Genomic DNA, 12,471 nt, shown 5'->3' with positions numbered 1-12,471 from the left:
TAAGTCTCTAAATGTTATTATGATCTTTAATTATAATCAAAATCTATTCAAATTAAAAACACCAACAACACGTCCAAAACTAAAACAGCACAACTAAACTCGAAACACAAGAACGAACAATTGCATATAAACAGCACGTGTTACGTGATAGTACGCCACTGGAAATCCAAACTCTGTCAGCTGTTGAGTGTAGGAGCGCGTTTGCGTCGGGCTGGCAAATATTGGCGCCTTGTTCAAATAAGATCATAACCGGTGTCTGACCGGGTCTTGAACGATGCCAGAATCGTTACATTGCTAGCATACGGTACGCTCCCTCCGGTCTCTTCTACCTCCGTGCTATTATCACATTCTTTAAGAAATCTCCCTTTGATTCGAGAATCCAATAGTTGATAGCCTTATGTATGCTAGTTAAAGCTTTGTATCTTCTCTTTTGCATTCGGTTGAAAATCTTCGTGCCTGGAACAGGTACATGTGAAAACCTACACATAACCATACTAGTACATTTTAAAATACCGTACGGAACAAAAAGTTTTATACGAACCGTTCAAAATGGTATTTTATTGATCATTTAAAAATCGTTTAATACGGTTTAATCACTGGCGATTACCTATATTTTTATATATAGAGGTTATCACAAAGAAAATGTCGCAAAACCAAATTTTATCATTTTCTAAAGAAGCGGGATTTGTTGGACTGTACTTCAGGGGCGAGAGCTGAAATAAGCTTCCAACCATTTTTTTTATCACAATTAAAATTTGAATTCATGTTTAAAAAATTTGTAAACTGTATTTGTTCGTACTCTTTTGTAATATCTGTCTGCAATTATTATATTTTTGACTATACATTTATTATTAATATTGTTGTCAATGTTACAATGTAAAATTGACTTTTATTTAAACTTTCCTTTAAACAGATTTATCTCACTTCTTTTTCTTTATGCTTTAGAACTTTAATAATCCCAGATATTGTTTCAACGTTTTCTGAAGTCATTGTTTATTTTAGCCTTTGCCACTGCTTGTATTTAAAACGCAGAATAGTTCTAATTAAAATTTAGCCACCTCATCAGTTCTCCTTTAAAATCTGGTTTGTTTCTCCGCTAAATTTGGACGATAACAACCACAAATATTTACAACAAACACACTCCATATTTTAACAATAGAAGATTTAAAGTTAATCTGATTACCTAAGTAATTACGAGGGTGGGGTGACAAGTACCGGGCCTCACATAGATGTGGGAGTAATAAGATCAGTATAATGATGGCATTCCATAATTTCATCTTCCATCAGCTTCCCTTAAAAATTTCATGTCAATATATCGTTTAGTATTGGAATGGCAGTCCTTCAGATTAGATGCATCAAACAATTCTAACAAAATGGAAAAAGTGGAAATTCGGCCAATGATTAAATATTTTTTTTTGAAAGGCTTAAAAGCAAGTGAGATCAAAAAAGAGTTGGATACAACATTGGGAGACTCCTCTCCATGGTATATAACAATTAAGTGATGGGTTGCTAAATTTAAAATGGGCCGAATCAGCACAAATAATGAACCACGCAGTGGGCGCCCTGTTGAGGTGACCCCTCCAAAAATTATAGAAAAAAATCATAAAATCATGTTGGCTGACCGGAGAGTGAAAGTGAGGGAGGTAGCAGAATCAATAAGGATCACAACAGCGTGTATTCGAAATATTTTAGATGAACACTTAACAATGAATAAGCTTTGCGCCAGGTGGGTGCCGCATTTGCTAGCTCCAAACCAAAAACAGCGTCGTAAGGATGTCTCGGCTGATTTTTGGGCACACTACAAGGGTAATCCAACTGAGTTTTTGCGTCGATTCATTACTGTCGATGAAACATGGGTCTATCATTACACCCCCGAGACAAAACAGCAGTTGAGACAGTGGACCAAAAAAAAAGAACCTGCTCCGAAGAAAGCGAAGACAGTTGCATCGGCCAGTAAGGTTATGGCCACCATATTTAGGATGCGAGGGGAATAATTTTTATTTACTACCTTCAGAAGGGAAAAACAGTTAGTGGGGAATATTATGCGACTCTATTACAACGTTTACAACAGGAAATTAACGCAAAACGGCCACATTTAGCGAAAAAAAGGTGCTGTTTCATCAGGTAACTTCCAGTTTATAGTTTTTTTAAAACTGTTCTAAATACACACTTATTTTATCTTCAAGGTTACGTCAAACCCCATAAATAATCACAAATTTATGAAATTCATTGTTTTGTTGAATTATAGCTTCTAGGTTATTATCCTCACGAGATTATTTTAACGGTTAACTTCATTGCTCCAAACCAGTTTATTCTAAGCTTCAAAGCCGCGAAGACCTTAATCATGGGTCTCTTCATCGAAGACACTTGGATGGAAATTTTCCTCCTCATAACCACGTCCATCGTAATCGTGATAAATTATTTCCACAAGACCTATAACTACTGGACAAGAAAAGGCGTCCCTACTATCAGACCCAAATTCCCGTTAGGTAACACCAATATTCTGCTTCCTCGCAGTTTTTCCGTCGGTACTCTCAGCAAGAGATTTTATGATGAATTCAAGCGACAAGGGCACAGGTTCGGGGGTGTTTATTTGGTGACCGCTCCGAATTTAGTGATTGTGGATCCAGAATTGATTAAAGACATTATGGGTAAAGATTTCCAACATTTTGTGGATCGCGGGTTTTACTACAATAAAGAAGACGATCCGCTGAGTGCTCATCTGTTTGCTATTGATGGATTGGACTGGAAAAATCTTAGGGTTAAACTCACCCCCACTTTCACTTCAGGAAAAATGAAAAAAATGTTCCATTCGATGATCGAGTGTGTTAATAACATGAAGGAGGCTATCGACAAGAGTTTGGGTGAAGATATAGATATTAAAGAGATGCTGGGAAGGTTTACCACCGATGTGATCGGTTGCTGTGCTTTTGGCATCGAATGTAACAGCTTCAAGTATCCGGATGCAGAATTTAGAGCAATGGGGCACAAAATTTTTCAGCCCGGCTTACTTAAATCGATAAGAGCGTTTCTTGCTATGAACCTGCCAAAACTGGCGTTACGACTAGGTGTCAAAACACTTAACGAAGATATAGCTAAGTTCTTTAAGGATATTGTGGCAGACACTGTTAAGTTGCGCCAGGAAAAAAATATCAGACGTAACGACTTTTTACAAATTTTAATAGACTTGCAAGATTCGGCTAATTTTACTATTGGTGAAATGGCGGCTCAGGTATTTTTGTTCTTCATTGCTGGATTCGAAACGAGCTCCACGGCAATGACTTTTGGTTTGTACGAATTAGCACGAAATCCTGACGTACAGAAGAAGTTAAGAGAAGAAATCTGCCAAGTTTTAGAAAAGTACGACAATAAAATAACTTATGAAAGTTTGAACGAGATGAAATATCTAGAACAAGTTTTCGACGGTGAGTATTTTCTTTCACTTTTGCAATCAAAAACATTATTTTTTTTTTAGAAACTTTGAGGATGTATCCACCTCTCCCAAATCTAAATCGTCGTTGCACTAAAAACTATACCCTTCCAGATACAAATGTGGTCGTTGAGGAAGGTACTTCTCTTCTTATATCCGCCTTGGGTTTGCACATGGACCCAGAATATTACCCAGAACCGGAAAAATTTGATCCAGAAAGGTTCAGTGAAGAAAATAAAAAGGCGAGGCATCCATTTGTGCATTTACCGTTCGGCGATGGCCCCAGAAATTGTATAGGTAGGTTTAATTTTTGAAAAAAGCATAGATAATGTAAATCTTATTTTGAATTTCTAGGTTTACGATTTGGATTAATGCAGTCGAAAATTGGTATAATTACCGTCATTAAAAATTTCCACCTATCAGTCAGTCCATTGACTAAACCTGTGGAGTTTAACCCTCGTACATTTTTGCTAAGTTCTAAGAATAATGTCTATCTGAAAGCAGAAAATGAGTAATTTGAGTATTTTAAATAGGAAAGTATGTTTTCCTGTTTACAGTGAATTGTGAAATAATTATGAATTGTTTCACACGTTGTTCAAAAGTGCTGAATAAGTGTTTATCATTTTGTGATGTTCTGTTAACACATTGCGCAAATTGTTTAGATGCATTCGTATTTGATTAAATAAATTATAACCTACCACGATTTAAGGAGTCTAAAGTCGAATTTTCGAGGATTTTTGATTTATTTAATTTTATAACAAAAATAAATTAATGATAATAATTACTACATCTTACTGATAATTATTACATATTATGTGGCTGGCTAAACAGAATTATCTAGTCCTTTTGTTTATTGCAAACATACGAATAAAAATAAAACTCAACGCTGAAGCTACAAAAAAAGTTAAATTAAAGTAAAAAATATATAAAGGCATTTGTCTTAAGCTATTTAGTCAACAAACGAACAAATTTAGTTTCTTAGATGGATTAATAAATGCGATCCTACCGAGGAGGGTAGAATAATAATATTCCACCCTCCTCGGATCCTACCAATTTAAGATTTTTTTTCCCGTTCTGCCACTTCTTGTTTAACTTGCTCCTTACATCTTATGAGCATTTGTCTTAGCCACCTCACCTGTCTTTCTTCTGTCACTTTTTCTATCGGCTTTATCTGCAACCCTTCAACTATTATTGTGTTTCTTATTCAATCTCATTGTTAAATTGTTATCATATTAGGGCATTGTTCCTTTATTAACATATTTCTAGGTTTCAACGAACAACAGTAAGAGTTCTTAATTATAATGAATATCGTGATGAGATGAGTGTAAGCCGTACTTTAAATCCTTAAACATTTTGACATTATCTTATTTATTTATTTATTGTTGTCTTAAATATGTAATATATTCGCTTTTTGCCCTTTTCGTCCTTTTTCTTTCCTACACTATTTTTTTTTTTCGTAAGGAGAACACAAGGTCCACTAACCTATCTATCAATTTAAAAATTTAGGTTTACCAATTGTAGGAACGCCACGAAATATTTCAGTCTAGTATTTTTCAATAAACTGCATGAAGGTTATCGCAACTCTCCACCCAATCAAATCAATTTCTAAAGAAAATTAAATCATTTTTATTTAGAAATGGCTTCAACGAATAGTTACTTTTGTGTATAATATGGGTAGTTATACTCCATATTGCCGTTTTGAAGCCAAAAAAATTTTAATTGGCACAGTAAAGGTTACTTACTTTCTAATACTAGTCACAAGTGTAAGAAAAAAATTGGTCTAAAAATCTAGATAATACCAGCCACAGTATAAAAAGAATGGCCTTATGATGATCAAACGGGCGTCCTTCGCATGTTTTACAGTAATCGGGCCACTAGTTTCGAAGATTATCTGTGTAATAAAAATGGACCAGACGACAGACAGACAGACGGAAACGGAAGATTTATTGTTTATACTTCTTGGATCATGCAACGTCGAGAAAACATGGATAGACCCTATTATAATGCTTCCTTGGCGTACGGTCGGAATGAATAGGAGCATATTATTTTATAAAATTTTAATAGAATTTATGTTTCAAAATGTCGACGCCGATGCATTTTCAAATTTATACTATCTATTTTTCTTTCAAAGTGTCAACAGCAAATTTTCACGGGAAAATGCAGTAGGTACTTCTGTTCTAATTCATAAATTTACATGACATTTCCAGTCACATCTACACACTAGGACTACATACATTCCCAATATACACAATTCACATAACATAGGTAAGCATATTATGCATATTTTGTCTCATTGGATGTGCATTAAGTTTAATTATTTTTTCTACTCACTATATAGAAAATGTGATTTTCTTCCCTCATTTAAGGGCACAAAGTTAATTTATCATTTTAATTAGCGTCGGTACTCATTTTGATCTAGTCCAGTGGTTCGCAAACTTTTATTATTGATGGCACCCTAAAATATTAAACAAAATTTGGCTTCACCCCGCCAAGAACACTTTTAATTGTAACTAATTTATCATCAAAAACACTGTATAACATGATTAATGGGAAATATGTGCTTGATGAGATGCACAAATCTTGTCGATGTCGGGATGAATTTCAGATAAACACACTCGCATCTCATCGTCGATCGACTTTAGTCTTTCTCGTTTTTTATTTTTTATATTAACTAACGCTGAAAAGCCTAATTCGCATAAGTAGGAGGTGGAAAATTGCAATAAAATTCTCAGTGCCCTTGTATTTATTTGGGAGTACTCTTTCGCAGTACTAATCCAGAACAGATCTAGGGGAATTTCTGCATGTTTTAATTTCAGTGTTCGATCATTCCTTAGGTCGGCTAACTCATCTTCTTCGGTAGGGCTTAACTGGGCATTTTCAGTTACATAAGGAGAATACGGATTTCTTATCCAGTCGTAGCTTGCAACGTCAGACAAATAACAGACGACAAACGGACAGACGGAAACGGAAGATTTATTGTTTATACTTAGCAAAATATAGATCAATTTTAGTTTTCAAATGTTCCAGATGTGTCAAGATCAGTTTCTGTACAGCAGCAGGTAAAACATTATCTTCTGCAAACTTTGTCAGTCTAGGAAACATGTAAATATTATTTTTATTAATATTTGTTTTCCATAATTTAACCTTAAGTCTTTTAACGCCAAAATTTTGTCACTGGAGGTTAGAATATTTTCATTTCTACCTTGCATACTTGAATTTATTTTGTTTAAGTGTTCAAATATATCAGTTAAATATGCTAGTTTTGCACACCAAACGTGGTCTTGAAGGAGGTCAAAAAATTGTTCAATATTTTCTGATTCAAAAAACCTTTGTATCTCTTTACTTAATTCCCAAAATCGGGAAAGAACACGAGCTTTAGACAACCATTTTACTTCAGTATGAAGAAGAAGGTTAACATGTTCAGAACCCATTTCTTCACTTAGTGCTGCAAACAATCTTGATTTCAAAGGTTTACTTTTGATGTAATTTACCAACGCAACAGTTCTGTTCAATGGGTTGATATTATATTTGGATTTTGTTTTTTCGCACGGGGGATATGGTGTATCATCAGTGCAGATACCAACGCATGATACCCATGGTAAATTAATGGACTGCAAATATTCATTCAATGCTTTAAATATGTCACTTTCAGTAGTGTGTCTGCTAATCGTGTCATCCGATAAAGGAACGTTTTTGATTTCTTCTTCAGCCTCTGTTCCAAACATTGTTCTTACAATTGCCGCACAAGCTGGTCGAATTAACGTTTCCGCAATCGTATGAGGTTTCATGTCTTTCGCTATAATTTCCGAAACCAACTAAGTTGCTTTTTGGGCCCCATCGGAAATTTTGAATTTTTTAACAAATATCGTTCGTTGTTTCTGCAACGAGTCCAGCAGCCTTTTAATGAAAAAATATTCTTTTTAAGCGTACATAATAAATATTACATAATTTGCGACACATCAAACAGCGAAGCGATGACGTATTTGCAGGAAAAAAGAAAAGATTTTTCAGTCTTGAATAACTATGCTACAGTAAAATGTTTATTTTTTTAAATTTAATACCACAATCCCTTCTTCTGCACCTGTGGAACGGGTGTTTAGTAGCGGAAACCAAATTCTGACACCAAGAAGAAATAATTTAGGTGACAATTGAAGAGGGCTTAAAAGTTCCAGACTTGATTTTAAAATAAGCTAGAAACGTCGTCTCAGTATGTCTATTTTTAATTTTGTTATTGTCTCACCATTTTGAGAATTTCTTCAACTCCTCTTCATACCGAGTGCGAGATTTCGCAGGAAGCAACACCGACAATGCTTCACAACGTATTTTTCTGCATAATCATTCATTTTACCGCGAATTCACTTTATCGGCACCAGTTTCAAAGTTTTCATACAATTTTTTCGGAATTGTTATTGATTGCTATGGTAACGGAGAAGGTAGTGGCAACATATTTTCGTTACAACACAATTTCACTAGTTTTTTTATTAATGAAAATAGTAATGGTATTTAATATTTTTTTAATAAAACGCAGCACAAAAAATGTTGTATATATCACACGCCGAAATGGCTATGCATCCCTCGCGCTACAAATACGCTCGGATGCAAAGTCTCATTTTCGGCGCTTGATATATAAATAACTATTACGTCAGTGTCACTGGAGCAATAAGATTCATTTACCCTATCGGTAGCAGAAAAAATCTGTTTTGTTTCTCCGCTAAATTTGGACGATAACAACTACAAATATTTACGACAAACACACTCCATATTTTAACAATAGAAGATTTAAAGTTATTCTGATTACTTAAGTAATTAAATACCTCCTGTAACAACTGTGTTTCTCTACAAACCAAAAACGAATTTTAATACCGTCTTGATTTTAAAGAATTAGGTAAAACTTCCTGTTTATATATATTTTTTTATAACTGCTCCAAATACATGCTTATTTTATCTGAAGGTTACGTCAAACCCAATAAATAATCACAAATTTATGAAAATCATTGTTTTCTTGAAACACGGCTTCTAGGTTATTATCCTCACGAGATTACTTTAACGGTGAACTTCATTGCTCCAAACCAGTCTATTCTTAGCATCTAAGCCGCGAAGACCTTAATCATGGGTCTCTTCATCCAAGACACTTGGATGGAAATTTTCCTCCTCATAACCACGTTCATCGTATTCGTGGTAAATTATTTCCACAAGACCTATAACTACTGGACAAGAAAAGGCGTCCCTACCATCAGACCCAAATTCCCGTTAGGTAACACCAACATTCTGTTTCCTCGAAGTTTTTCCGTCGGTACACTCAGCAAGAGATTTTATGATGAGTTCAAACGACAAGGTCACAGGTTCGGGGGTGTTTATTTGGTGACTGCTCCGAATTTAGTGATTGTGGATCCAGAATTGATTAAAGACATTATGGGTAAAGATTTCCAACATTTTGTCGACCGCGGGTTTTACTACAATAAAAAGGGCGATCCGCTGAGTGCTCATCTGTTTGCTATTGATGGAATGGACTGGAAAAATCTTAGGGTTAAACTCACCCCCACTTTCACTTCAGGAAAAATGAAAATGATGTTCCATTCGGTGATCGAGTGTGTTAATAACATGAAGGAGGCTATCGACAAGAGTGTGGGTGAAGATATAGATATTAAAGAGATGCTGGGGAGATTCACTACCGATGTGATCGGTTGCTGTGCTTTTGGTATCGAATGTAACAGCTTCAAGTATCCGGATGCAGAATTTAGAGCAATGGGGCACAAAATTTTTCAGCCCGGCTTTCTTAAATCAATAAAAGCGTTTTTTGCTATGAACCTGCCAAACCTGGCGTTACAACTAGGTGTCAAAACAACTAGCGAAGATATAGCTAAGTTCTTTAAAAATATTGTGGCAGGCACTGTTAAGTTGCGCAAGGAAAAAAATATCCGACGTAACGACTTTTTACAAATTTTAATGGACTTGGAAGATTCGGCTAATTTTACTATTGGTGAAATGGCGGCTCAGGTATTTTTGTTCTTCATTGCTGGATTCGAAACGAGCTCCACGGCAATGACTTTTGGTTTGTACGAGTTAGCACGAAATCCTGACGTACAGAAGAAGTTAAGAGAAGAAATCTGCCAAGTTTTAGAAAAATACGACAATAAAATAATTTATGAAAGTTTGAACGAGATGAAATATCTAGAACAAGTTTTGGACGGTGAGTACTTTCTTTCACTTTTGCAATCAAAAACATTATTTTTTGTTTTAGAAACTTTGAGGATGTATCCACCTCTCCCAAATCTAAATCGTCGTTGCACTAAAAATTATACCCTTCGAGATACAAATGTGGTGGTTGAGGAAGGTACTTCTCTTCTTATATCCGCCTTGGGTTTGCACATGGACCCAGAATATTACCCAGACCCGGAAAAATTTGATCCAGAAAGGTTCAATGAAGAAAATAAAAACGCGAGGCATCCATTTGTGCATTTACCGTTCGGCGATGGCCCCAGAAATTGTATAGGTAGGTTTAATTCTTGAAAAAAGCATAGATAATGTAAATATTTTGAATTTCCAGGTTTACGATTTGGATTAATGCAGTCGAAAATTGGTATAATTACGGTCATTAAAAACTTCCACCTATCAGTCAGTCCATTAACGAAACCTGTGGAGTTTAACCCTCGTACGTTTTTGTTAAGTTCTAAGAATAATGTCTATCTGAAAGCAGAAAAAGTGTAGTTTGAGTATTTTAAATAGGAAAGTATGTTTTCCTGTTTATATTGAATTGTGAAATAATTATGAATTGTTTCACATGTTCAAAACTGCTGAATAAGTGTTTGTCATTTTGTGATGTTCTGTTTACACATTACGCAAATTGTTTAGATGCATTCGTATTTGATTAAATAGATTATAACCTACCACGATTTAAGGAGTCTAAAGTCGAATTTTGGAATGATTTTTATTTATTTAAATTTATAACAAAAATAAATTAATGATAATAGTTACTACATCTTAGTGATAATTGTTACATATTTGTACGAGTATATTATCTGGCTGGCTAAACAAAATTACCTATTGTTTTCGTTTATTACAAACATATCAATAAAAATAAAACTTAACGCTGAAGCTACAAAAAAAATTACTTGACCATCACATCGATTTTTGTTTTTAGTGCTTAAAAGTTAAATTAAATTAAAAAGTGTATAAAAGCATTTGTCTTAGGCTATTTAGTCAAGAAACGAACAAATTTAGTTTCTCAGCTGGATTAATAAATGCGATTCTATTTATTTCTTTTTTTTTTTAATTTAGAATGTATTCTTCGCTCAACATATAATTACTCTTTTCCAATTCTCTCGATCTTGTGCCAGTGTTTTTGTTTCGTTCCATTTTATTTTCCGTTGTTCTGCCACTTCTTGTTTAACTTGCTTTTCACATCTTATGAACATATGTCCTAGCCACCTCACCTGTCTTTCTTCTATGACTTTTTCTATCGGCTTTATCTGCAACCCTTCAACTATTATTGTGTTTCTTATTCAATCTCATTTCTATCTGTTTTTATTCTTGAGGCTGTTATATAATCTTCGCGCTTTTCTTATTCTCTCTGTGATTTTTTATAGATTTTCCCATTGTATTCTATTGTTGTTCCCAAATACTTATAGCTTTTGACTTATTCAATTCTTTGTCCATCTAAATTTATTTTGTAGCATTTCTTTTCGCCGTCATTATCAGCCTCTTTGTTTTGTCTATATTTATTTCCTTGTTTATTTTTTCTAGCTCTTTTTGGTATTCCAATACTACTTACTTACTAATACTAGTCACACGTGTAAGAAAAAAAAATTGGTCTAACGTTAAAAATGTAGATAGTACCAGCCACATCAAACGGGGTCCTTCGCATGTTTTACAGTAATCCGGCCACTAGTTTCTAGGATTATCTGTGTAATAAAAATGGACCAGACGACAGACAGACAACAGACGACAGACAAATAACAGACGACAAACGGACAGATGGAAACGGAAGACCTATTGTTTCATACTTCTTGGGTCGTGCAACGTCGAGAAAACATGCATAGACCCTCTTATAATACTTCCTTGGCGTACGGTGGGAATGAATATGAGCATATTATTTTATAAAATTTTAATAGAATTTATGTTTCAAAATGTTGAGGCCGGTGCATTTTCAAATTTATACTATCTATTTTTCTTCCAAAGTGTCAACAGCAAATTTTCACGGGAAAATGCAATCGGTACTTCTGTTCTAATTCTTATATTTACATGACATTTCCAGTCACATCTACACACTAGGCACTACATACATTCCCCATATATTGTTTGTATTGATGAGGCTGATACGTGTTTACACTCCATATTAATCTTAATAAAAATGAAAAAACTTTCAGAGTTTAAATAATATATTCGTAGTCACAGCTACACGTGTTTCGGTACACAGTACCGTCTTCAGGCAAAAGAGAAAGTGGGGTTTTACACAGCTATTTTTGAATTTATACCTGATTTTAACAATAATTTTGCAACAGTTGTAGTGACTGCAGCCCCGTAGCTAGAAAACTTATTCAGGGGGGGCAAGTTTGTCGACAGGGGGGGCTGGATGTAAATATGTATATATATTTTAATAATACACTCAGATAACTACTTTATTTTTTCTCAGTTTTTACATTTGAAAGAGCATTAAAATAATTGTAAACGTCGATATTTGTACAACATTAAATTTTCGTAAAAACCTGTCGAAGTCCAAAGAATTGGTACGGTACTTTTCAAAAGCCAGAAAAACCAAGCATGATTGGACGCGCCGGGCGATCTATTCTGGTTAAAACAGAGAATGTAGATTCACAAACAGCTGTACTACATCCAAAAATTGGTGCAGTGGCCAATAACACTAGGTAACAACCAATTTGTTTGAGTTTATTTTTTTGCATGTTTAGTAGTAGGCTATGAAATAAAATGTGACATGTCAGTTCGTTTTTTTATATGGTCAACATCAACGTTAAGGTGATATTGCCAAATAACATACCCTATAAGAAAATAAAGGGCGCGCGTGTGGGGCTAGCAAATATGCT

General features: G+C 34.6%; 2 protein-coding genes across 4 annotated transcripts; both read left to right on the top strand.

Annotated features, from left to right (window-relative positions):
• The first annotated feature begins 1,260 nt into the window (after positions 1-1,260).
• On the top strand, positions 1,261-4,773 carry LOC135142262 (cytochrome P450 6a2-like). Of its 3 annotated transcripts, none has more exons than XR_010282485.1 (4): positions 1,261-3,425; positions 3,476-3,727; positions 3,785-4,444; positions 4,490-4,772. XR_010282485.1 is itself a non-coding variant. In XM_064073946.1 (4 exons), exons 2-4 carry the CDS (start codon positions 2,345-2,347, stop codon positions 3,943-3,945), a joined length of 1,494 nt encoding a protein of 497 aa, XP_063930016.1. In that variant the 5' UTR covers positions 1,261-1,958; positions 2,015-2,344; the 3' UTR covers positions 3,946-4,773. The 3 variants fall into 3 exon arrangements, 2 of the variants coding, with proteins under 2 accessions (XP_063930016.1, XP_063930015.1); XM_064073946.1 differs by having other exon boundaries at positions 1,261-1,958; positions 2,015-3,425; positions 3,785-4,773; XM_064073945.1 differs by having other exon boundaries at positions 3,785-4,773.
• Positions 4,774-8,457: 3,684 nt separating this feature from the next.
• LOC135142258 (cytochrome P450 6a2-like) lies at positions 8,458-10,686 on the top strand. The gene is made up of 3 exons (XM_064073940.1): positions 8,458-9,620; positions 9,672-9,923; positions 9,978-10,686. The coding sequence occupies exons 1-3, from the start codon at positions 8,540-8,542 to the stop codon at positions 10,136-10,138; spliced, it is 1,494 nt and encodes a 497-aa protein (XP_063930010.1). The 5' UTR covers positions 8,458-8,539; the 3' UTR covers positions 10,139-10,686.
• Positions 10,687-12,471: the final 1,785 nt, after the last annotated feature.

The sequence above is a fragment of the Zophobas morio genome, unplaced genomic scaffold (assembly GCF_036711695.1).
Source record: "Zophobas morio isolate AGI-343-1 ecotype UQ-CSIRO unplaced genomic scaffold, CSIRO_AGI_Zmor_V1 ptg000046l, whole genome shotgun sequence".
In the NCBI taxonomy this organism is placed as follows: domain Eukaryota; kingdom Metazoa; phylum Arthropoda; class Insecta; order Coleoptera; family Tenebrionidae; genus Zophobas; species Zophobas morio.
The sequence above is the reverse complement of the archived record's forward strand: the minus strand, read 5'-3'. Positions and strand labels throughout refer to the sequence as shown.